At 42.8% G+C, this 27,421-nt stretch overlaps 1 protein-coding gene across 1 annotated transcript in view; it reads left to right on the top strand.

Annotated features, from left to right (window-relative positions):
* The first annotated feature begins 314 nt into the window (after window positions 1–314).
* Window positions 315–27,421, top strand: part of LOC126407255 (pro-neuregulin-3, membrane-bound isoform) — a 521,618-nt gene continuing 494,511 nt past the window's right edge. The window contains exon 1 of the mRNA XM_050072014.1: window positions 315–2,815. Within this exon, the coding sequence (XP_049927971.1) occupies window positions 2,095–2,815 (721 nt within the window). The 5' untranslated portion in view covers window positions 315–2,094. The remainder of the gene's footprint in view (window positions 2,816–27,421) is intronic.

Below are 27,421 nucleotides of genomic sequence, written 5' to 3'. Positions count from 1 at the left end.
CTCGGTGATGCCATACAGTGGGCGGGGCCGCGTGAGTGACGGCTCCTGCATTGTGCCTTTGCTCTGATCCGTCTGGGACTCGTGCTTCTCGCTGGTAACTGCCTCATCTGCCGCTGCAGAGCTCTCTCTCCCTCTCCCCCCACCCACTCTCATTATCTTTATCTGTACACACACCTCCACTCCTCTTCTCCCTTTTTTTCCCCCTAGTTTTCTGTATGCATTCTGCATCTTTACTCACTCCCCTCCCTGCTAACGGAGGTGGGCAAGCTTCCCAGTGCTGGTGCATCTAGCAGGTGCAGCCTCTTTCTCTCCTCCTCCTCCCTCCCTGTCTCTCTTTCTCTCCTCCCTTGCTCTGCCACTGTGCACACTCCGCTCTGTCTGTGCCTGCGTTTTTTTTCCCCCCTTCTCATTCGTTCTCTGTCTCTCGGCGGCGGCAGCTCAGGGAGGCAGCTGTATGTGCGTCTGCATAACAATTGCCACAGGTAAAGACAGCTGCATCGTCGGATGTTGCCAACCCCACAGGGGGTTAGGGAGCCTTTGCTGCTGCGGTTGCAAGTTCTCATCCCAGCGCGGGGTGCACATTTCTAATCATCTCCAAGAAAGCATCCTGGAGGGGAAGGACGAGCAGAGGATCCCAGCAACCCGACCAACAAATCACAAGCTGATTCGAAAGAGCACGGGCTTTCAGGGACTGAGGAGAAAACACCACTCAGAGAGAGAGAAGAGAGAATCAGTGGGATATTTTTAAACATTGTAGCCTCCTGTTTGTGTTTTTGCTCGTCTCTTGCTTTCTACTCTTTCTGTTTCAATCATTTTCATCCACTCCCTGCCTTTCGTCCTTTTCCTCTCTCATTTTATCTGTCTGTGGCGGAATGTTCCCTGCAAATAGATGAGAAGAGGCTTTCTGTGCGCTTGCTGCAGTATTAACGGACAGTGTACTGAGACAGCAGGGCGCTGAGCGGACAGCTTGGGGAAATCTGATCCACAGCCGGCTGGAGAAGGAGCAGGATCACGCGTCGCAGTTGCAGATTTATCCGCCCTGTGATACCACTGCGCGACAACACCCCTCATTCTTTTTTTTTTTTTTACCCTCTCCCTCTCTCAGTCCTCATCTGAAGTGTTGCTTTTTGACTGGATCAGGAACATTAATTGGATTCTACTGCTTTTTTCAGCCTCACTGGAATTTAGAGCACACCATAAAGTGGGTTTGGATCCAAAGAGTGAAAAATAAAAATATCCTCAGTAAAGGAAAGGCTAGTTGAAAAAGCAACACGCGCAAAGATAGCGGATAATCCAAGGAGAGTGTTCGACACAGACATAAACGACAGATTTCTCGCTCTCTTTCAGTAACGAAAGAGACAGATTTTGGGAGCTGAGGGACGCTGACTCGGCTAAAGCTGTTGGAACAGGCTGCATTGGGAAACATCTTTCATTTTTTTGGTCCTGCACAGGGTGGGGAGGTAACAAGACCCACCCTGCAAGTTTCACTCCCCTGATTAGACAATACTGTCCCGTCGTGGATCGTGCTTGGAGGGGACATATTTGCATGTTCAGTGGAAATAGCTGTGGATTTTTGCTGCAGTGACATCCGAGCACTGATGCCACAGATTCCTCACATGCACAGATGTAAAGCTGTTCCTTCCCACCCATCTCTCCCTCCCGTTCCTCTTTCTCCCTCTTAGAAGCATCTTCTTCTTCTTCTTCTTCTTCTCCTCCCCTGGCTTACCCTACTGTGAACGTTCTTGAAGTTCACTGTGACTTCAGTTGGACATCGGGAGTTGGGCAGGACTAAACGCGGACTAATCGGGCGATTATCCGTCTACACCAGCTCTCCCATTTCTCACTGGGTGTCTCTGAGTGTGAGTGTGTGTGCTTGTGTGTTTGTGGTTGCGTGTCTGCATGAACCTCCTGCACCCCTCCCCTTCTCTCTATCCTTGGATTACATATTTGTGTACGTGTTATTGAGCGTCCGATTCCCGTGAAGTCTTTTTGTATCCATTTCTCCACCTTTCCCGTTGTTTCTTCTCGTTATCCGGCATTGTTGGGAACCTTTCTGCCATGTGCTACCGATGCTTATCACAGGGTTAACCCTCAATGAGCCATAACGGACGGCAGGGAAGGATGAGCGAGTGTTCTGGGGCAGCTGTTTCCGGGGCGGTGATCCTGGAGGAACCTGAGGGTTCGGGGCCTTCAGGGGGCCGTGGCGAGGGCCAGGCCCAGGAGCAGGGTCCCCTTCGCTGTGCAGTTTGGCCTCGCCAGCAGACATGGCTGTGTGTGGTCCCCTTACTTATCGGTTTCATTGGCCTTGGATTGAGCCTGATGCTGTTGAAATGGATTGTCGTTGGTACAGTGCGGGATTATGTGCCAACAGATCTGGTGGATGCTAATCGAATAGGCCAGGATCCTATCTTCCTCTCCAAGCCAAGCGGGGTTCCCAAAAGTCCTGATACTACCACCACAACTACCCCTACAGTTGACGGTGGGAACCCCACACCTAGAACTGTAACTGTTGCGAAAGGTAGAACTCGTTCCACCGCTACCACCACGACTATAAACCCTAGAGGTGGAGGAGCCTCGGGTAGCCAGGTAACCCCTCGGAATCCTGTAAATCGTAATGGACGTGGACCTTCAGGTTTTACTACAACCACTGCAGCACCACGGACAACCTTCGTAATTGGAGCCGCAACTTCTAGCCCCTCACCATCCAATCCAACTGTACTCCATGACTCTACACAGATGTGGACGCTGGAGCATACTACTACTGAGACGGTCTCCACCACGCTCACCACGCGTACGCACGGCCACCGCAAAACACGTGAGTCACTTGCATCAGTGACACTTGCTTTGTGTTCTTGCACACTCAGAATTTAAAGAGCAGTTTTGTTTTCTGGTTTGAAATATCAATGGAGACGTACAACCATCTATGGTGTTTGAGAACTCCGTGGCTTGGCTCGGTTGGTATTCCACAGGTGTGTTGCCATTTTACTGGCTAAAGAGTGTCATTGGTTTGTCTGTTGGTTGGCTCTTTCTCATCAGCGCTGATATTTGAGTTTAGTGCTGACAATGTTGAAATTTTACATGTTTCTTCAAGACCATTTGGCTTGCAGCTAACATGTATATTTGGCACTCATGGAGGCTAGAATTGCAGAAACGTAATTGATAGCATTGATGGGTACAGGAAAGGCTATGTGAACTCTTGCAGGACACAATAATCAATCTTTCTGCTGTGCTTGAGCTGTTTCATTGGTGCATCACGTGCAGCACTGTGGGATTGTCTTCAGCAACATAGAATGAGTACATACAGTGGGCTACAACTTTGGCCTGAAAGTAAGAATCTCATTTTTTTTCAATAGAAGTCTTTCAATCGACTATCTATCACCAAATGTAACTCGATGGCTGAGCCTATGCCCACTGATGAAGGTCCTTGCATTTGCAATATTATGAACTGGGTTTCTGTGGCGACATTCCAAGGAAAAATCACAAGCTGCGCACAGTAATTAGTAATCTACCCTCACACACCGAAACATACATACACACACTATCTATGCTGTGCTAACCCTTTCATCTCACCAGCTGCAAGGCTCATAAAATGATTCTGGTTTCAAAGCTTAGTCTGCAAACAAACACATTGCAATTACTGTTTATTGCCGTATGTGTCACCAAAGAGAAACAGAACTTCAAGATTGCAACTTTAATCAGAAAATGTGTGTTATATGAGTAATGTTAGCATCAGATCAAATTACAATAACTTAGACATCAGCATGTAGACATACACTGGTATATGTGCACTAACTTGTTTTATTTACTTGCTGCAACCTCAGAGCTTCAAAGTTGGAATAATGAGGTGTTGTTTTGCTCCTGGAAACCTCTGAACCCATTTGATGCTTATAATGTTGTGACACTAACAAGCTGACTGAGGCCCAAATACACTGATTATTTGTTGTATCTGGACTGACTTGAAAAGAAAAGTGCTCTTATTCATCCGTTAATGAATGCTGACTCTTCTGCTTGTGTTTTCGCCATCTCTGTCCTTGACTCGAGTCATGCTATGCACACATGCTATTGATTGGTGCTACAGGCATTTTCTTGCAGCGATCAATTACACACACACACACACACACTGGGTAGGTACACACATCTTCCACCATGATAAATCTCTCTGCTCTCAAAATGGTGTCACGTTATGTGCCGGACTTTGCTCCGCTTGTGATGTCCGTGTCTGATCCAGGCCTGGGCCCACACAGACAGACAGGTTATATTTTTAACAATGTGACCTCATGCTCTTTCCTGTGTCTGCAGACGAAAAAAAAGGCTCAACAAGTCAGCAGCATTTGATGAAAACAGGTGGTGCAGGCATCTCATGTACTGTCAGTTTACTCTTGTACTTTCAGGTAATTTTATATTCACAGTGTCATGTGTTATACCACTTAATGTTAAGGTCTGGACCAATTATGATACATGCTGCATGTCATGGATTCATTTGCACTGACATAAATGGTTCTGTAGTGGCATTAAAGCTTGAGAGTTGTTGCTATACTCATCATATAGCCTGGTGTAGTGTGTAATTTACATGAAGGTTGCCATTTATTCAATTATTCATAATTACATGATGGCAGTCATGTATTAAATCATTGATAAACTAAATCAACCCACTCCACCTGCTGTGGCTCGTCTGCTTGACTGCAAAGGTGCGGCCGCTCCTTTGTGTCCGTGATAATGAAAACGTCCCCCGATTACACCAGAGACCAGGGAATGCTCCCACAGATAATTAGAAACATAGGGGAAAAATTGTGTATCATTTCATTACCAGGAGGAAAAATGGGGGCCATTCATCATCATCCTTTCTTTTATTAATTAACCATTAAAAAAAAGAATGTAATTTCTCCCGCAAATGCTCATGAAAACCATTAAGCCTCGTTGATAGATATCCAAGGGAAAATGTCACTCCTTTTCCGGCTCGCCTGAGAAAGTTCTGCCGCTACAGAATTGCCGAGTCGTTCGATAATCCCAAACACCCTTCACCCTCCCACCCCCTCTATTCTACCACCCACATGCTGGTTTGATTTGAAAAGGCCATCATTTTCACATTAACTATCCATTATGTGTGAATGTGTTATGCGGTATTACTGAATTCCCTGTGTTGGCTTGTGCTCAGAAATGGAGAAAATTCTATTAATTTAAGTATAGTAGGCCATCTGTGTGCTCTTATTGATGCTGTCCCTGTCTCTGTGGGTCACAAAATACAGATAGACATAGATTATATCTCACATTGGGCTTCTCACTGTTCTGCTCCAGTTTACAGAGTTCAGAAGTGGAGTGAGCTGTTGGCTAAGTGTTTTGGGCTATTGTAAGTTGTAAATATCCCCTAACACAGTTTATAACCTTTTGTCCCGATGACTCAACCTCTTCATTGCCATCCAAGCACTGGAAGTGCTCCAACTGCTAGTCAGCTCTTTTTTTCCTATGCAGAAAATGAATAGCACTTTTACCCCCTAGAACCCCTGGTGTAGTTTAGCCTTCGTGGTATTTGGTGACATTCTAGCTTGTCTAACTGTCAAAAAGTCAAGATCTGACAACTATAGGATGATATAATAGTTGAGACGTCTTACTGCTAGCAAATGTCACTTGGAAAACATGATTGACGTATCTAAATCGGTTGGACCTCACGAAATCTCAAGATATCCCTGTGCTCTGTGCTGCAGAATGAAGCCGAGATCTGGGAAAGATGATACCATTATAGGGAGCCAAGTGACCCCTGCACTGCAGGGCAGAATGTCAGGTGATGCATCAGCGATAATGTCAGTTGGATCAAGTGAACTGAAAAACGGATCTGTGCCCTTATTTGTCACCCCTCTGAACATTACAAGTAATGATCATTAATGCAGTAGTGCTACATATAAACTGGAATATAAATGAATAATGAATGAGAAATTGAGAGAGAGGATTGGAAATATTTCTGTCTCAAGGTTCATGAGCGTTCACATAATTTAAGACTTGAACTCCTTGTAAACTGCTGCACAGGAGATGATGCACCATAGAAATGACATTGTATTTATTTCAATTATAAAGGCACTAATTGTCGTATGATATGTTACGAATAATAACAGAGGAACAATTTAAAGAAACTGACATGGCCGCTAGATTCTGGTTCATAATTATAGATTAACACATGATTTTTAGGTCCGTGCTTCAGAAGATGTTCGGCTGCAGTCTGGGGTCTTTGTCTCCATGCTGAGCCACTCACTGGGATTAGGTTTCAGTCAGACAGTGGCCATGAAACCTAAATCCAGATTAACAGGCCATCACCATGACGGTGGAAGCAACAGAATTACATTAGCCCACCTATCAGTCATACAAACTCTACATGGGCTTACAAGCAGCCTGACTGCTGAAGGATTGCTCTGATAGATGGTCTGTGGTGGGATGTTTTTCATGGTATGATGCCAAGGTGACATGTTTAGGGGACAATTTTCTCGTAGCTGTGTTTCAGTATCTCTCATTGGTACTTAAAAGAGGTATGAGGATGTGCTTTATGTGTGCATTAATGACACAATCACACAATAAAATGGTGCAGATTGCTGATTTTGTGACAATAGCATAGCGTTAGGATGTTCTGATCTTTTCTTAAAGTCTATGGCATATCATTCTGAGTCATGCACTTTCATGCTTTAAAAAACACCAAAGAAGAAATGTATCAGGTGAAGCATAAACTCTCATACTGACAACTGCACTGACAGTCTAACACACAGTTTCCACCAAGACAAGTTTTGTATTACAGGGATAAACTTTTCTCAACTCTTCGGGGCAAAAATGTCTTCTTTGCATCAGCCAAAACTCTTTACGAGGATGTTATTCTTTATGATCAGTATATGGCTAAAAATCTGCTGAAAGCCAGGATGACTGGGGGCTGAGATCAGCAAAATAGCCTGATCCAACAGTCACTGGGCATCTGGAATAAAAAGCACTGGTTCAACAATTTCCATGTCTTATAAGCCTTAGGAGGCTCCTATACTTTATCAAACAAGTCGGGATGTAATGATTCATCAGTCTGGATCGGTTTACCGGTGATCAGTGATCCAATATTATCAATGCAAAGTTAAAACATAGATACATATGATCCAGGCCCAAACTTTTGTTTGATATGCATTCTTAATTTCCTCTAGCTATTTGGGATCAGTAGGAATGGATAAATATAAAAACTTAACATTGTCAGTGATAATTAAGTTCCAGTGTCCTCAAATGAGACAGCAATTAAGTCCCAGTGTCTTCAAACAATTACTGTCTGCTGTCTTAGCTTGCTACTGTTGCTAAAAATGTTGCCATATCAATCTACAAACATCATTAATCATAAATAAACTAGTTCCAAACATTAAATGTGATCAGGTTTTGGACTTTGTCTAATTTTGTGTTGGGATCGGCTGCAGACTGACTTGGCGAAGATGGCTGCCATTTTGTTTCTACGTGGATTAGTGTATTGTGGTCTACCACTAGATGGTACAAAAAAGTGTTCATGAGCGAAGACAATGGGTCAGTCAATGGGTAAGTTAAGTAAAATAAGTATAGGTATAGGGTCAAGTAAACCCAAAATGTGATGTCCTCATATGAGGACACAGGGTCTTGGGAGGATACTCCTAAAGATATGCCTTTATTTTGGAAATTCCCATGGCACATTTGTGTTATCATTTCCGTCCAAGCACGCCTTCTTCCTAAACATTCAAACACATGCTAGCTGCCCACTGACAGGCAGAAAACTGTAAGCAGCCAATAAATCTGATATTGTCTCGTATTGATTGCATGCCCCTCAACCGAATCAAGTCGAAACAGTCTCGTAGCAGACTTTGTGCCATCAGCAAATATTGTATTATTGTCCGAAGAATCGATGTATCGTATCGCGATGAAACTTGTGATTTACACCCCTGCAAACTAGGCCTTCTCTTGGCTAGTTTGATAATGCACATGACCCACTCTGTGACACTTTGAATGCCATCATTGTCTGTGTGTCTCAGCCTCTTCTATCTGATCGCCTTAGCACAAGGTGATTGGCTGTACACATGTAAGCTACCCAGCCAATATTTCTATGTGGGGCCCATATGGGTTGTAAATGGACTGGAGAATGGGCCCTGTATGGTATTGCCCACAGGTTCTATAATGGCCCCATGCTGATTGCCCACATGGCTGATTTTACCCAAGTGGACTCCAGATAAGATCTCCATATTGCACCCATGGAAAATCCCACATAGGGCCCATTTTTCAACCTGTTTACTACCGGCGTAAGCCCCACATGCACATGTTGTCTGGGCACTGTGTGTTTGGATGGTTTCAGTGTGAAGTCAAACATGTCTACTAGCTAGGTCATGGCCATGATCACCCAACTTGACCATCTAGAAAACATATATGTTGTGTAATCTGATACAGGCATAATTTTGCTGAAGAAGTTTTGAACCAATGGACATATAACCATAGCAAAAGCATAGATATAAATTATTATTGAAGTTATTATCAACCACCTAATAATGAGTCTCCATCAGTTGCTTCTACGTCTGTTTCATTGGAAAATTGTCTTAAAAACACATCTGTATATTCTTAGTTTTGTCATTTCAGTTCATCTACCACACAAAAAAAAAAATCACTTTGGCTTTCATCACCGCTGGCCAACACTGAGGGCATCAGTGTACACGGTTGTGTTGCACTAATCATCTCATAGGGAGAGATTTTAGGCTTTAAACCAGATTTTAGGTTTTAAACAAGATTGTAGAGTTCACAATCTTTGCACTTGGATTAGTTCTCTGTGAGCTGCTTAGTAACAAGTTCCCTATGGGCTTTTTCTATGTATGCATGTGTGCGTGTGTGCACGCTGTCCACGCACACGCTTGCACACATGTGCACACGCTTGCACACATGTGCACACTCGTGTCCACAGCAGCATACATCTTTATGTGTGTCTATACGTGTCCAATGTGTGTGACCCAGCTGTGACCTCTTGTGTGAATGAGAGCTGAAATCAGCACCATCCTTGAAGTCTGATTGCTTCCTTGCAGCTGAAAGAGCTTTTTAGGACAAAATTACAGCTTTTGGGAGGAAGCAATATGTGGAAGAAATGATGACTGAAATATGTCATATCTAAATTGCAACACTTGATAGCATAAGCGAAAGAGGGGTCACTGAACCTGCATACATATTCATGATTATTGAATTCACATTAAGGCAGGATCTTGAAATAATGCATGACTGTTGATCAGAGTCACTTAACGCTGCGGTAGGCATTTTCATTTTTATGCCATTGGCCATAAATCCCAGAATAGACTTTGAGCATGTTGTAATGTAAGTGGACTGAGAGAATACTACTCTTCTGCACTTCCTTTTTGCTCTGATGTCAGGTTTTAGAAAATCTAGCCCATGGTGGGAGACTTTGGCCAATCACAGGTCATTTAAGAGAGAGGGCGTTCCTATTGGCTGTTCTACAAATGTAGATGCGGGGAAAGTTACTATTCCAGCATTGATAAGACCTGCTTACACTGCAAAGCAACCCAGAAAAGGAGGATGGACTTATCAAAAAGAGAATCTGGCAGTAAATGAAATAAAACATGCCAGTATCAGTGAAGCATTTCAGAGACTAAGTTAAAAAAAAAACCTGGTAATAGTTTCTGCTAACCAGTGGCTCACAGCTGCAGCTTCATGTTCACAATTATGTCGCCACTGTTAGCTACTGTCGTGTAGTGTGGCCACCGCCTCATTCCATGTCGCTACAGACCACCTTGTCGGGAGGAGAGCAAGCAGCAGCTCTGGAGATGGACCACCAGTCAGCAGCTGCAGCACCCCAAATCTAGGCAGCACAAACCCCAGCTACAGGGGAGCAGACAGTACCAACTCCCCACCGGCTTGGCAAACTTTCTGTTGCTGCTGTTACACAGATAAGACAGTTTGGCTGAATTTGGGCCTACAAGCTCCCAAGCTGCTGCCCGTTCTCCTCCAAGAGAAGTCCACAGCGACGAGGAGCAAGGTCAAGTGACCGTGAGGCTAATTCTTGTCTAATTTGTGGTTTGATACACAGAGAAAGAGAGAGCAGGACAAGAAGGGGCTGAGTGAATGGAACACTGGGTTACTGTATGAAGCATATGTACATATGCCCACTGTCGTTTGGTGAAGGTGTTGTAGGACAGATTTTTGCCCAGCCTAGCTTTAAAAATGTCCACCTTTAAAGTTGAATTTTACCTAAAAGTTGTTGAGAAATTCTGCAGAGTGGTAAGATAATTCAGAATTCAGGGGCTCCAAAAGTCAGAGCCTTCATTTATTTTAATTTTTTTTAATTTAATTTAATTTAATTTAATTTTATTTTATTTTACTTAATTTTATTTTATTTGGGTTCATTCTGTGCTTGTATGTTGCCTTTTCTTAAATAAAGTTATGTTTAATCAAATTGTGTTAAACTTGGATCAATCCACGATTTTACGACTTTCATCATAAACTAAAATTAGTTGTTGTGACTTACATTTTTTACAGCGTATTCTTCTCTAGTTCATAAATTCTGTAGTAAACCATGATGCACAGTTATAGGGCTCTTGAATGAATTCCAAACACAACTTGGCCTGTAATGCATACCCATCCCAAGGGTCTTGTAATCAAAATGTCTGGGAACCTTGCGGTTGCTTTTCCATTCATGTAAATGATAAATTCCCACGCATTCCCATTCCTCATGTTCCACTTCATGTCAATGCCAAGATAACTTAAAACCAATCACACGAGTTGTTCCTACAACATCAAGGCATATTTGTAATTTACATTACACTTCAGTGTATCTGCGATGCAGTTGTTGCTGCTGTGGTCCACTACCCGAATGCATCAAAAACTGTCATGCCGTCCCGATTAGAGGTTCAATTTGGAAAAGATGCTGTGAGAATAAAGTTTAACGTCACTTTGATTCATTCTGATGAAATGTCTTGCAGGGGGAAGAGTGATGAAATATTAATGGTGCGAAAGAGAAACATGTTCAATATGTAGCGGAAAGTGTAAATAATTGAAGATGGCCCTTTGACGAATTATCCCACGCTGAGCAATTCCCGGTGCATGCATATTCCTTCAGTGAATGAAGGTGTTCAGGGTGTCTTCGTTCCCCACGCTGGGTGAGATTGTTTTCGGAGGTTGAAAAGAAAGTCGAAAGGTGTTATTTTTTGAGACTTTTTGGAAAATTGCTTCACGACTGCCAAGGTTGAAATTCTCCATCTGCCTCTCTTCTCTCATTTTCTCTGCTGTTCTCCCTCCCCGCCCCGGCACATCTATCAGCCCGGTCCAGATGATGATGAAGTACAAAGTGGTTAAATGCTGCTGCTAACTTCAGAGGGGCTTTTAATAATGAATTCAGGTTTAAGCTGCCTTGATTAGATGAGGCTTGCTCCATTTCATTGCAGCCAGTGGCGGGGAAGGTGGCGGCTGACGAGATGTAAGAGGAGTTAATTCCTTTTCTGGGATTCACCTGCCCTGCGCCGGCTCTCAGGAGGAGGCTGCCACCTGCTAGCTAACTGCTCCAGTGTCCCCGTTCTCTGAGGTGTTCGTCTGTGGCTGCTCATGGGAAATGAGGTTCTTGTTGAGACAATAAAGACTGCTTTGGCTGAACCTTCAGATGGCTTACTAAAACAGCAAGGGCACTTATATTAACAGCACAGGGTATTGTGACAGCTGGAGAAACCTGTAAATACGCCTCAGCCCGACTCATGACATCATCACTTGGTTACATGCCAAACCCTTATTATCTGCTCTGACTTAACCTTTTCAAAGATTAATTTCATAACTTACTTGGCATTTAACAGGCAGCTGTCAGGCATACATTCATCGTCTCGTGGGGTGTAAGAATATTATGAATAGACAGACACTCTCTGTGTTGTGCACATATATTTGATATGGAGGTTTTCTTTAAACTCAAGTCGAATCACCCGTTTTGAGACTGGGATAGTCATTATGAGTGATCAGCAACTAATCCATAAATCTCTTGTCTTTACCCAGAAAGATTTCATAACACAGGATGTAAATTAGGCCTCAAACCTAATATTTTGTTTCTAAATTTTATGATACATCAGGGAGCATATTCGAAACACGTATTGATTTTTGTGGGTTATTAAATAAGAAAGGTTTCCAAAGAGGCAATAATGTACAGCCCCCTCCTCTCACAGCCCACCTTTGGCTTTCTCTCTCTTATTAAATCTGTCAGCTGGCCTACAGCTGCAAACCGTTTAACACAAGTAAGCAAATAAATACCAGACTGTTATGAGTTCAACCATAGCCAACAGCTAGTGTTGCAGCTTGTTTCAGAGGAGGAGCATGGGTCGTGACAAATAGGGGCAGGAAACTCCGACTACCCAGCTGAACTGTGGATGCATAAGAAAATGTATTAAAATACTGAAAATGACTGCATTTTCCTGACAAGTGACTTGTGTCATGCAAATTATGGCACAGATGGAAGTCATGGTACAATGTTAAAGCACCATGACACCTCCTTGGGAGGAGGTGGGAGTGGCATGCAAAGTGTCTGACTTTGACACCAGAGACTGCTGTTTCATCTCTTTCAGTTAACAGTGGTTCATTGTGACCAAAACCACAATCCTGTCCTATCATAACCAAGTAGTTTTAGGCTGCTTTCAGATGTGTTGTCTTGCTTTGGTCTGAATCAGGGACTCATGTTGTTCCAAAGTTGTATAATTGCCTAGAGTTGGTTCGTGTTCTCACGGCAGCATTTACAAGAGGACCAGATCAAATGCCTTGTGTGAGAAAGCTGCTCTTGATTGGTCAGAATTTCCATGTGGGAAAAATCCAGGAAGTAAAGCAAACGTTGAAGAAGAGTACACTTGCAAGATAAATGTGACACTTTCTAATGTCACAATGGAGGGACAACTACGCAGGTTGATTTTAGCGCTGCTCATCGTGGACTATATTGCTGTCATTGTTCATTTTAGTCAAACCATACAGTTTGAAAACGAGGCGCGGCTCCAACTAGAAAACAATGTTTTGATGCATTGGATGTGCTGAATGTGCATATTAAGGCAGTACAGGAGGAGGTGCACATTAATAATCCTCCAGGACTGTAACATGCTCATGTTTAACCCAAACAATGTGTCATGTGACTGCAGTTGCTTCACATCCAGGTCGGAACACCTTCTCACCACAAACCAACCGCACCAGAGTTCGTTTGGAACCGGACTGAGACCACCTCTTCAAGAAGGTCTCGGTCCGGTTGTTTTGGTGCACACCTGAGTGTGATTGCTGTGTTCACACCTGCCCAAACGAACCGCACGTAGGGGGCAAATGAACTTGAATTTGATTGAACTGAACCAACCAGGGCAGGTGTGAAAGCACCCTTAGCTACCTAAATTAACCAGACCTGCAGGCTGTAGGTCCAAGATAAGAAAACAGTCATATGGTAGACTTTGGGTCTGTAGCAAGAATGTGCACACTACTGTACATGTAGGATAGCCTGCAACTTTAAAGGCAATGCCTCAAATATAAATAAATATTTCAAAAGTCTTTGGTCACTTTAAAAGACTCCATTAGCATGAAGTTACCATTCTCCATTGCATCTTTGTATTGCATTTTTTTTTGTAAATTAAATTTTGGTTCTCTCAAAAAGAAAAGCAGATTTTGTATTACACCATGCACAATGTGTCAGCTGACATATGCAGACATCATATTTAGTTCATATGGGCCAACTGACACAGTTTGACCTCTCCTAGTTTTTTGCTTGGAGCATAAAATATTCACCACTGATGCATTGGTCTGAAGAAAAGCCTCTCCCCCTGCCTTCTGCTTATTATGCTCCTGGCACCTGGCAGTAAACAATGCTATTAGTGAAGATAAAATGCTTAGACAGTGGTTATTTAACCCCAGTGTACACAGAGCTAGCAGGGAGCCCAATAATTCAGGCCTGTTCCAGTTCTGCTCCAATATGATTTTTTTTTTCAATGGCTGAGCTGTATGATTGAATTTTTTTTCCTTCTCTACCATCCCTCTCTCTTTCCATGTCTCTCATTGCCTGTCTCTCAAGGTCAGCCTGTCTGATTCATATTACCGGTCCTCCCCCTGCTGCTGATGTTGACTGGACCCAGGAGTGTCATTCAGAGTGGTTGTATACAAGAGAACTCTCAAAAGTTAGTTATCCTTTCCAACAATGGGAGCATTTGTATTTTTTTAGTCAATTCAACAAACGAATAAAAGTGAAGTTAACATCCCTTGTTCAGTGGCTGCAGTAACTTCCTTTGAACCCATTCAGCCAGCACAGACAGTGGTGCTGTGTTGTGGTAGAACCTAACATAAGTACATTAACTTAAATGGGCTCAATGCAAATTTCAGAACATACATTGTCTGCACATGGTTCTCAACATGGAGGTGGCTGAGCTGGTGGCTAGTAGCTAATGGTGCAAACTTCATAAGCATCGCTGAAGAATGGCAACAGTGCTAAGAAAGGTAATGGTGATAACCAGGAGGGTTGGTGCTTCGCTTCTGTGAGGACGCAGTCATGATATCAGTGGTAACCGACTTATAAGCGCAATGCAAAGCAGCGGTGATGAGCTCGCCAGTGGGATACACATGAACTAACATGCACACACATCCAGATTGGCCTACCTCAACAAGAAGCTTACATGGGAACCTTTAAATACTTTACTCAAGTACAGTATTGAAGTGTTTATGTACTTTTATTTTAACAGTTTTCAGAGGGAAATATAGGACTTTAGATAGACTTTACACGCATTGTGATAAGTTCATAAAAGAAAAAATACCAATTGTATATAAAACTGTTAAAATTAGCTCCCCAACAACCGAAACACCATTAAATGGAGTTAATGCATCAGTAATAATAACCCACAATAAATGAAAACATAACACTCTGAATTGGGCCATTCTGCGCAAGGTATGCTTTTATTTTGGTACAATTTGGTAGATTTTTTCAAAAGGTATTATCCCCAAGATTTCCGGGGTCTGCCCATTGGTCCGACAACCCATTATTCCGACAGCCCATTGGTCCGACATCCCATTGTTCCGACCATATTGAACCCATTGTTCTGAAGTCCCATTGTTCCGAAATCATCATGATGCCCTGTGGTTAAGGTCTGGTTAGGTTTAGGCACAAAAACCACTTGGTTAGGGTCAGGAAAAGATCATGGTGTGGGTTAATGTGAAAAAGAAAGTGGCAAACACATAAGTCGTGAGCCTGCTCCGCCTCAAGCCTTTCCCAGCTGATCCAGAGCCGGTTGCGGCGCACCATCAAGGCAGAAAGACGCCCGCCGGGGGCCGTTCAGCACCGCAGAGAACTCCCCACACAACCCGGACCCCAGAGTTAATAACAGGAGGTTATGGTGTTTCATTCTCTCCTCTCTATGACACTTGTATCTCGACCAGTAGCCTACTTTTGTTGCGTTGCTGATCCTCTATGGTACACAAATACAGTATAGCCTAGTATAATCACATATCGGAACAACGAGACGTCGGACCAATGACATGGACCCAGATTTCCTCCCTGGTTGATTTCCCGACAGTGGTGGTTACTGGCAAAAGGATTTTAATAATACAGGTGCCAGAGTTTTGTTTAAAAACTGTATTTAACACTGGAGGCAGCAAACACAACTGGCTATTACATCATAAATGCATCAGAGGAAGAGCATCATAAAGGACTGTAGACCATCAACAATGCTGTCTGTGCCAGAGCAACCACACCAGAAATTTTATCACTGTAAACAGAAGTTTGTCTTTCTATGCTTTCAGCAATCACCAACTGTGGTTTGGTTGAAATAACCCTTTAATTCACCCACTTAGATGTGAAAATATACTGGATCTATACACACTAAGTACTGTTTATTTAAATGAAGTCTGGTGTGTTTAGCGATAGTGATTTTGGGGCTCTCTGTAAGGATACTTTCCATGATGCTGTCAGACACTTGTAACAATATTTTTAGCCTGTCAGTGGCAAAACAAGCACGTTTGATGGACGTACATGACGGTTTGCTATTGTCCTGAGTGGTTACATAGCAGGCTGATCTGCAGCTGTGGGCTGCAGCCCTGTTGCTCAATAGAGAGACCAATTTCAAAAATTGTAGATCCCATTAGTCACTGAGAAACAAAAACATCAGGTCCAGGTTCAAAACACCAAAGCTACCCTGTGATTGAAGGATCTGAATATGTTTTCCAGTGACTCAGTAGCGTAAGTGTTTTAACACTACTGTTTGTGTAAATGATCTTTTGAATCGAGGGCCTGACTAAAGAGCACCTCAAGCTAATCTAACAAATCCGTTTTCCTGGCCATTAATTTTGACATCAGCACCAGCAAGAGATCCTCCCTCTCGGTTAGTAATGCCTCTTTGTATGTGGGTGTGTCAGCGTCTGGTGGCACATTTTTCACGCGCGCATTATACGAGCCACCTCAGCCATCCTCTGCCCTGTAAGAGATGTAAGAGATATTGATCCCAATGTGATTGTATCCTGGTCCTTTCGCCACTCAGCAGTTTAGCAGGCGGCCCTGCGAGCGAGCGGCCCTGCATTTGGGCGTGGGTTCTGATTATCCCGAGCTCGCTGCATTTTGCCGCGGTTATTTTTAGCTTCAAAGATTGTTGCCAGCTTCTCTCTGGGAGGCTGCGTGGAGCTGGCTTTTCTGGTGGAGGCCTTTGAGCTGACAGCGCTGGAGGAAATAGAACAAAGAAGCACAGTGGAGACAGTCGAGACGGAGACTTTAGTGTCAGTGGAAGATGGTTTTATTTTGGAAACACTACAGTTTCGGAGGATTTAGAATGTTAAGCTTAGAGAAAAATTATTTCCTGTGTTGTGTTTGTTTTGGGGATGCTGCCATTGTACTGTATCTTATTATGCTAAGTAACAGCAATTGGAGGCCTCGGTAATGTTGGTCTAAAGATGTGGGAGGCTATTTTCCAGGAAATCAGAGCCGTTAAACCGCACATTGCTTATTATGTTACCACATAGGAGGTTTCCAGAGGAAATAGGAAGCTTTCCAGAAGGTCGCTTTCACCTTGATGGAAAACACACCTCAATCACACACACACACAAACACGTTGGTACTTTCAGCTCTGTCCTTGAGGCAGATGGTTACATCATTTCTCTTTTGGGGCCTGGCATGGAGCATGTGTTTGTCCGTGTTTGTCTAGACGGTATCTGTAGCTTCAGTAAGAACCCAGTATTTATTATTCTGTCAACATGTTTCACCATATATCTCTGTCCCGCCATGTTTCCCCCCAGTCTTTTAATAAATCGGTTAATCTTTCTACGTATAAAATGCTGGATTGTATATTTTTAAAAAAGCCCATGGTAACATCTTCAAATTGTTTTTCAAACATGACACAGATAAAAGCAGCAATTCCTCACATTTCCACAAGCTGTACCCAGAAAATATTTGGCATCCTCCTGTGAGAACGACTTCAATGTTCATCAAAATCCTTGTCGATTAGTTTCCTGTCAGTCAAATAATTGTTTTAGCAGAAATGTCCTTCATCACTCTCAACCTGTTCTCTCTTGTTCTGTTTCTTTCTTTTTCTCCCTGACTTCGGGACACTCCTGACAGCTGTCTCACAGAGACTTTCTGTGACGAGCCTGGCGAACTGGTGGGTTGTCTGTCTGGATATGTGTTTCTGAAAAAGACACAGATCTACTGATGACAGGTGGACTCCCTTGCTTTCTCTCTCCAGGCGGTGTGACTCAGGATTTGGGGACAAAGGGAGATGGAAGAAAAACTAAATACAAAGTATTGTACCAGCATCATATAAGCAATGCAGGAGACGGAGACGGAAATGTGGGGTTTGAGTAAAGTGCAAAAGGTGAGGATGAAATAAATGGAGGCAGAAATGGAGGAGAGGGGAAGTAAAAACGGAATAATAGGGAGGAAGAAATGCATTGAGGGGACAGGAGGAGAAACGGCTGGAGGAAACCTTTCCACTGGGGCGAGATGAAGGCAAAAAGGAAACCAGCCTTTCTCATCCATCTAGCAACACTGAGCTCTCCCTTCATTCTCCCTCCATCTTCTCCTCTCTGCCCACTCAGTTCATTTACATTTACATTACACCCAGCTGGAGTTGATTTGGTGGCAAGTGATGGATGGTGAGGTTCTAATGCTGTTTATAGAAATGGGCTCAGGGGGTTAGCAGTGTCAGCTGTTTGCAAGGTGGCGAGCGCGGCCTGGTACAATATGGTTTGCTTGTTAGCGACTAAACTGCTAGCTGCAGAGGTGGCACATGTATTTGAGGCTTATCACAGTAACTAGCTAGTTAGCATATTCAGCATACGCCTGACAATGTAACAAGATGGCCTGCAGTTGTTTACCCACTACGATGTTTTATAAAGCTCTATTTGACCTCGGCTGGTTTTACAGTCGTGCCCTATAAATTTATGCAGGCAGGGATTATCCCCCTGAACAATAGATGAGCTTTTGGCATCCATATGATCACCAATATCATAATGTTGTTATACTAATTTAAAAAATAGGCCCTATATTATCTGATAACCATTAATTTCATTAAAGACATTAAACCATAAATTATCGTTAACAGCACGCTGCTGTAATTTGCAGAGTTGTGTGTGTGTGTGTGAGTGAGAGAGAGAGCCAGACATGGCTGATCCAGGCAGGATTAATATCACTGGGTGCATCTGTGACACACAAAAATGACCCAACCTACCCCGTAGAAAGCAATGCTGTCAGAACAGTGTGTAATACCAGATAGTGGTTCATGCTAGAGAGGAAGAGGGGAAAAAAACATCCCTGTGATCTCCCTCGGATCACTGCTCAGACCTCACACAATAGCCCCTGCTGCTATGATGTAACACATTATTACTGAACTCTATAGTTTCCTTTTTATTGTTGTACTAAAGCAAAAACAGTGAACTAAAAACAGTTAATTTGTTATTCTGTGTCAATTTTTTCTGGTCTCCCAGTTACAGATGCAGTTTGGTTTTAGCAGGAGCAGTGTAGTAATCATGTGAGCTCTTTTAAAGGGAGGATCAACTGTTGACCAGAGCTGGTAGTGAACGCACTCTGCAGGGTCATTGTCTTTGTCTAAATCTCTCGTTTTCCTCCCAGATTCAGCCATTATTTAGCAGTCAGCTTGGAAAGTGGTTAGATATAGCTATCCAGGTAAAACTCCTCCCAGCCTGTGTGTGTGTGGCATACGCTCTGTGCACGGGGTGTTGCTAAAGTAGGTATGCATTTCTGTATGAGTCAAGTAAATGAAGACGAAGGGCTGTGGAGGATGCGTTGTGACAGCACTGTAGAGAGAGTGCAGGAATGTGTTAATAAAAGGAAACAGTAGGAACAGAGAGGAGAGTAAACCTTAAAAAGTCCATCAATCCATCCCTTTTCTAGACCAGCCCTTACTGTCCTGGGTTGTAGGGGGCTGATGCATATCCCAGCGTGGGACTCTGTGAGAGGCAGGGAACACTGTGGGTGTCTCACCAGGATATCACAGGTGAAAATGCATTCAGACTTAAGACATTTTTACACAGAGATCATGCTATAGGGCCGCTACAAAGTCCCCTCTTCATGCCGCCTTTACATTTTTACACAAAACCAAGTGACGCAGCCATCATGCCACTCCAGTGTGTGTTAGCTCTTTCTAAATAACAAAGGCATAACATTGCAACAACAATCATTTTCCGTCTGTTATTCTGTCCTCTACTCAGAGGTTAAGGATCTCTCGGACTACATTGATTTCCCAATTTGCAGGCATTCTTGGCTGCTGTTACTTTTTTCCATGAGTTAACCGCTAACTGCTAACAGCTACTTTTAAAATCTCCCACAGTGGGTTGCAGATATAACATGTTGTCAAGACGTACACCTATGCTGCTCATGATCCCGTCCTGTCAGCAGTTACACAGCTAAACAGGCATCATTTCGATGCTGTTACTACCTCTGTCTCACTCAGAGGTGAGACAACTATGTCCTTCCATTCCACACTACTACCTTTTATGTAGAACTGCAAGGCGGCATAAGGCTGTGAAATTCCAGCTTGAAGAGGAAGTGTAACATGGGCTTTAGATTTACACCTACACTCAAGTGTTTCCAGTTCAGCTAATCTGCATGTGTTTGGGCTGTGGGAGGAAAGTAGAGCACCCATAGAAAACCCATGAGAAAGGACCTGCAAAAGACAGGTTGGGTTGATTGCAAAATCAAGGACTCCATGCTGTGAATCACCAAACAGAATGCTCACAGTGAACACACGAGCTGTTTACTGTATTTAGAGTATGTTTAGTGCCATTCTTTAATGTTAGATTCCAGTTTTTACCACAGCAGCTGCAGGACTCTATGGCAATGTCATTCAATCCACCACTTTTGCTCAGACTGTAATATTTCAACCACTATTGGATGTATTGCTGTGAAACTTGGCACAAAAATCCATAGTCCCCCGTGGATAAATCCTAATGGCTTTGGTGAACCCTGCTGTTTCATCTAAAACCACTAAGAGGTCAAAGTTTACACTTGTCCAGTGAAATAACTCAACGTCTTTCATATGGAATAAGACATTTATGGTTCCTTCAGTCGTCCCCTGGCTTCTTTCTGCCATCACCATAAGGTTGACATTTGTGGTTTTGTGTAAAATATCTCAATAACACTTGGATGGATAACCATTATATACAGTAATGGCATTAGTTTTCCCCCCAGGATGATCTCTAATAACTTTGGTGACCCTTTCACTTTCCATCTAGTGCCGTCATCATACCTGCAAAACTGAAGACATTCCCACTAGCAAGCTTCAGCTGTACTCTGTGTTGAGTGCTAATTAGCACATCTTAGCATGCTAACATGCACAGTCTTAATTTAAGTATACATGTTTGATGATGATGACTGAATGGCAGCTACACTGAGGGTTAGACGTGCTGCAGTGTATGCTGTGCTGCTCTTCAGCGTATAAAACTGCTCAGTACACCTGCATGAATATTATTGGATGTTAGTAGTCTAGTAGCTGGTCAGCTGATGTTTGAGCCTCTGATAGCGATGCATGAATGGCACAGTTAATGACTGTAACGCACTGCCTGGAGAGATGCAGCGCTGGTTCGCTGCAAAATTGTGTAACTTTTGCATCATCATCATCATCATTATTATTACTTATGTTTTTGTTCTGTTTTTACCCCGTTAGGAGCCAATTGTAGCATCTAGTTCAGACGTGCTTCATTCCTGCGGAGATGAACACGTCAGAGTCATGAGCTGTCAACACTCCATCCGCCACTTGTCAGCTATGACTGATGTCCAATGCCCGCATTTGCTCTCTCTCTCTCTCGTGTTCTCTCTTTTTCACAAATCGCAAACACACACTAACAGCAACACATGCAAAGCCCTTGCATGCACACACTCGTGCACACACACACACGTACACACCCCTTCCTCCCACACGCAGACAGTCACTCTCCTGGCTCCGAGCCCTGAGAGGAACACGGAGGGAAGATGGACAGGCAGGAGCTGTCAGTGAGGATGCAGGGACACGGAGTCAGGTTCTCACTTCAAATAATGAACCACATGTGAAGCGTCAACTTAGCTGCAATTAGATCGGATGATAATTATCTCAGCACAAGTCACTCATCCTAATCAGGGTGTGAACTACTGGGTCGGGCAAGAGAGGATGTTAAGTAAAGTAAGAAGCAGAGATTGATTGTTTGAAGCTGCTGTGGAAGTTCGTTAATGCCAACTGTCTAATTGGTTTTCCATAGAAAGAAACGTACATCACATCACTTTGATGTTTTATGTGTACTGGACTTCAGAATATAACCAGTGTACCGAGGGCTAATAGTGCTGTGGACTACAACTGGAAAGATTGTTGTTTATGATGCTCAAGAGTTTAACTTCTCTCATATCGACCATCTACAAATTACGACCAGTATCACCAGGACTATAAACATGCCATTGCCTGATTTCCCAGACAACATTGAATGGAAAGAGAAACTAAATATATGATATACAGAGTTTCAAGAAATGCTTCCAAATACTATTTTAGTAGGAGTCAGACTCTGCTGCCTTTTATTCTGCCAACTATATAGAGGATGGTAGAATATGCAGGGTCTTTGAATAAATAATTTCAAAAAATGGTTTGTTAACAATTAAGAAGAGGCTTGAATAGATAATCACTTTTTCATCTTTTCTCAATTATCACGTTGTGTCTCCCTCAACCACCCTGTCTCCCTGCCAGTCTCTGAAACGTGTAAGAGAGGGCGCATCAACTGAACCATGAATGACCTACATGAACGACAGCTCTGTCTTGTGTCTATCTCGTTCCCATTAGCGCTCCCTTTGACATTTGGCAGCTCGCGTCCCTGTAGTACTACCACATGTGTATGCTTTCCTATATATTATATATAATCAGGTTCAAAGTACGTGGGGTAAACCTACTCATATGCCTTTTAAATTCTACATCAACACCACTGCATTAATAATAGATGTCTCGCTTCTCTTCTGTGTGACACAATAGGCCTGTTAGTGGATGTCAATGCTCTGTAAGAGGAGCAAGACAATGTTATGTGTGGTTATGTTTGAGGAGCGAACATACAACCCTCCCACTCGTGTGTAAGGACGTTCATTCTGTATGCAGACTCTTTGCACCATTAAAGGGATCGTACTGTTTTCAGTGAGCAACTGGCACCACAGTTTTGACACGTGGCCTATATTGTTATAATATTTCTCTCTCTTGCTGTTGTGGAGGTGTTTAAATGGATGTACCAGAGATCTGAGAGGATATGTGTATTTTGCTACATACGTGTTTATATATTTTATCTTGACAAGAAAAATAAAAATAGTACTTGAAGGGTTTCTTTTGTTATACTGAGTTATGTGAGCTATTGTTAATTAAATAATACTAATAATTAATTAATTGATAAAAAATATGATCATGATGATGATAAGTAGGTAGGTAGGTAGGTGGTAGGCCAATGGGTGGTTAGGTAGGTAGATGGTGGGTAGGTGGGTATATAGGCTGGTAGCAGGAAGGTGGGTATAGGTAGAAAGGTAGGTGGTGGGTGGATGGAGGATTATGAAGGTAGGTAGGTAGTGAGTAGGTGGATGGATGGGTAGGTAGGTAGTGGGTAGGCAGGTGGATGGGTAGGCAGGTGGATGGGTAGGTTGCAAGGTAGGCAGGAAGGTAGGGAGGGAGGTAGGTAGGTCGGTGGATGGATAGGTAAGTAGGTAGGTAGGTAGTTGGTAGGCTAATGGGTGATTACGTAGGTAGGTAGTGGATAGAAAGGTGTATGGGTAATTAGCAAGATAGGCAGGCAGGGAGGGAGGTAGCAGGGAGGCAGGTGGATGAGTAGGTAGGTAGGTAGGTAGGTAGTTGGTAGGCCGATGGGTGATTATGTAGGTAGGTGGTGGGTAGAAAGGTGTATGGGTAATTAGCAAGATAGGCAGGCAGGTAGGGAGGTAGCAGGGAGGCAGATGGATGGGTAGATAGGTAGGTAGGCCGATGGGTGATTATGTAGGTAGGTGGTGGGTAGAAAGGTGTGTGGGTAGTCAGCAAGGTAGGCAGGCAGGTGGATGGGTAGGTAGGTAGGCAGGTAGGTAGTTTGTAGGCTGATAGGTGATTACGTAGGTAGGTGGTGGGTAGAAAGGTGTGTGGGTAGTCAGCAAGGTAGGCAGGCAGGTGAATGGGTAGGTAGGTAGGTAGTTGGTAGGCCGATGGGTGATTAGGTAGGTGGTGGGTAGAAAGGTGGATGTGTAGGTAGGTAGGTAGGTTGGGAGTGGGAAGGCAGTAGAAAGTAAGTAGAAAGGTAGGTGGTGGCTGGATGGAGGGGTATGTAGATATGTATTGTAGGTAGGTAGGTAGGTAGGTAGGTAGATGACAGACAGGCAGGCTGGTGCGTGAGTACGTAAGTTCTTGGATAGGTAGGTGGGTGAGGTAGCTAAGTAGTGGGTAGGAAGGTGGTTAGGTAGAGAGGTGGGATAGTACAATAATTATTACTATTTAAAAATGCTTGATGGAAATGTTGGCATGTTGAAAAACAGGAGAAGATGCAATACAGGCTGATGTAGACAGATATTTCTAATTCACCGTGACATTGTGGTCTCTTTACTGTGTCTTAGTGTCCTTTGGACAAGACCTTGAATCCAAATTGCTTCCAATGGCTTTGGTAGCTTGCTGTCATCAGTTTGTGTGTGACTCAGTGAACGAGAGGTAAATTGCACATGCAGCCGTTTACCATTTGTCTCCCTCTGCATCACTATAGTGGCTGATCAAACCTCCACACGGTACTTATGGATCAGAGGAGACAAAATATTTCATTAAAGAGAAAAACACACACAAATAATTTCACCATCTCAGATGAGACGCATCAGTGAAATGTCATGATATATTGGAGTCACTGGAGCTGCATTTGAATAGAAACATAATTGCTGCGTGTTTTGTGTTTGTTCCTGTCTTTGTATCTCATCCTGTAATCAGAATTCAAGGACACTAGTTGATGTCATGATGTTTTAAATTGTGCGTGTATGTGAAGAATTGCATATGTTGCTTTGTGTAAATATGACTCTGAGCCAGCAAGATTACATCTTGTCACAAATAAGCTGTATCCAAAGCAAATGAAACCTCATCTGTGTTTTGGAGCGATCAGGTTTGGGCCAGTATTATGGTCTTAAAACGCCTACCCACTCACTTGAACGGACGTCACACTGCACAGAGAGACCATTAACCTCCTGAACAGAGCTTCAATGGGATTAATGCGACTTCACTACTGACCCTGTTCTCTCTCTGCCTCTTTCCATCCCTCTCTGTGGCTCCTCCTCCTTCATGCTCTTAGTGACAACAAAACCCACCATTAAGCCTCTCTCAGTTGTAAAATCAGGAGATGAACGACATGCTACAGATGTTTGTTCCATGTTACGAAAGGCTTTCCACTGCCTCATCACTGACTCTCTAGAACTTAATCTGCTTCATCATGTGCTTTATATGTTTACTTCTATGTGTATTTTCAAGCGTGCTAATCCAAAGCAAAAAGTGCCTGCAGTTTACACCAGATGATCTGAACATTACACTTGTAGGAAATATTAATAACTTATTTAAACTGTCCAGTTTAGTGTGTCAAAGTGTTCTTCTTCGTTAATTACCACAGTCCTTTTCCAACCTTTGTAGATTCACATATTCTGACAACAGCACAAAACAGACCTTCATGAAATGATGGCAAAGACAGCATTTGGTTAGGTTCAGGGGAAAAAATATTCGGTTAGGTTTATAAAAAGAAGTTTTTTGCTTAGATAAGTATGTTCGTTATGTAAGGGATGTAAGTATGTTGTAACTTGCTGTAAGTATGCCATGTAATCCCAACATTGTCCTTTGGTATCATTCAGGACACTAAAAGCGGTCTCCTGGGTTTAAGTCCTGTGTTTGTTTGACCCATCTCCACTACCCCATTCACCTCCCTGTGCACACTTTCTCATTCTCAATACTACAAAGAAGGAGGTATCATTAACCACCGCACATAGAGTATCCCAGGAATAAGTACTAAAAATGGAAAGTAGTTAGCATTTTAGCATTCCGGCTCCCCTCTTCTCAAAGTCAATGGATTTTTTTAAAATCATTTTTTGGTTAGATGCCTGAAATAAGATCTGTTAATAAGTTATGTTCTACAACATAAAATATTTCTTGTGAATTTTGAAGACTTTACGTTTCATAAAAAAGGCGATTGCTAACAAGTGGCTACGTGAGACAACAGAACTTTATCGTATCAAACACTTGTTTGTTTGAAGCCTAACATTAGCTTTGTACTTGTGGCGAGTGCATTTAGGCTTCAAAAATCATGAAAATGGTGTTCATTTGTGAAGATTATCTTGCTGAAGAAAACATGTCAGTATCATAAACATTTGTTTGCCACAGATTTTATATTCTGTAATAATCTAAAATCCAATGGAAAAATCCCATGGACTTTTTAACGAGGGAACAAGGGCAACGCTAACTTCTACATTAGTTTACAGAGAAACATCAGCCCTGGAGAACTCCACTGCATGACATTGTTGTACCAAGGACTTTGTGTTTCCAGCATGACAAAGGATCTTGATTGACTTTCCTTTGGCATTGTGCCCATAGGGACGGTATGTTATTTTAACAATTACCACCACATAATACGGAGTCAAAAGGTTATGATCATTTCACGTGTTAACATACTGCCTAACAACAGGTGAGCTGACTATGTAAAAAGTTAAAAGGTTCTCGTGTACAGATAAAAGGTTTTCCTGTATAAACGGTGCCCTCAATACACAATGTACACATAAATTGCTCTTGATGTTTAGCAATTGCTGTCAATTCTATAATTCTCAGTAAAATGTCAAAGGTACAGTGTAATTTCTGTCCTTGTTACTCCTACAAATGGACCGTTGCCATTCCATCATAGCCATGCATGCAATTTGAAACAGAAAGCTTATTGGCATGGCTGTGAGACTCAGAATCACATAAACCTGATTGTTACTGTTCAGGGTAATGGCTTTAATTGCCTTCCATCCTGGTGCAAACGGATAAATTGAATGCAGCAGTGCTGCGATTATAAGAATTTGCAGGACCATTCATGTGCCATGATGTGTTGTCTTTGTAATACCTACAACCATTAAAATTGAAATACAAAACCTAACTTGTAATGTTTTGAACAGTGAGATTACGCACAGCCTTAACCAAGATGTTCTAAATGGCTTTACCTGCTGAGCTCACTGAAAGCACACACAGCATGTAGCATGTACAGTATGTAAATTCTTTTAGAGTTAACTCAAAGATCAAATTGTATAACCAACTGCTACAAATGCAAGAGACCAATGGGCAAACAACAAAGTCAGTGTCTGAGTTTTTAACGGTCACTTAAGCCCCATTTCTACTGAGCAGTACGGTACAGTTCAGTTCGGTACGCTTTTTTTCCATTTCCACTGTGAAAAGTTGTGGATGGTACCAATGGAACCGTTCCATACATGGGGACGCCATGTTTGGTCCCCCTCTGTTGGGGTACCTAGCACACAGACCTGGTACTAAAAGGTGGAGCTGTGAACACTGCAGTCTGATTGGTCAGTAGAGGACGGTCACTCTGCTCAGGGCTGAGTTGTGTCTGGTTCTGAGGCTCATTTAACCACTGTTCATACTGTGAGTTATATTACCATGACTATAAAATGAAAGGATGTTTTTCTGCCTCTCACAGCAGCAATAACTTCATTCACTGGGCCGACTGCCGTCAACTTTTAAGGTGGAACGTTTACTTGTAATGTTACTCAATGCATGAGATGATCACACTTTTAGTAGTGAGCCGATCTTCAAGAGTTTATATATATATTATTTGACGGGGTCATGTGAATATGCATATATTCTAATCCTCACTCGGAGAAAAAAAAAAGCGTTGCAGAGCGTGGTTCCCGTGGGCNCAGCACACCTTAAATTTCACTGTGACAACTTTGACCATTACTTTAGTTTTTATACAGTGCCATACACTTTTAGTAGTGAGC

The sequence above is a fragment of the Epinephelus moara genome, chromosome 19 (assembly GCF_006386435.1).
Source record: "Epinephelus moara isolate mb chromosome 19, YSFRI_EMoa_1.0, whole genome shotgun sequence".
NCBI classification, from domain to species: domain Eukaryota; kingdom Metazoa; phylum Chordata; class Actinopteri; order Perciformes; family Serranidae; genus Epinephelus; species Epinephelus moara.
The sequence above is the reverse complement of the archived record's forward strand: the minus strand, read 5'-3'. Positions and strand labels throughout refer to the sequence as shown.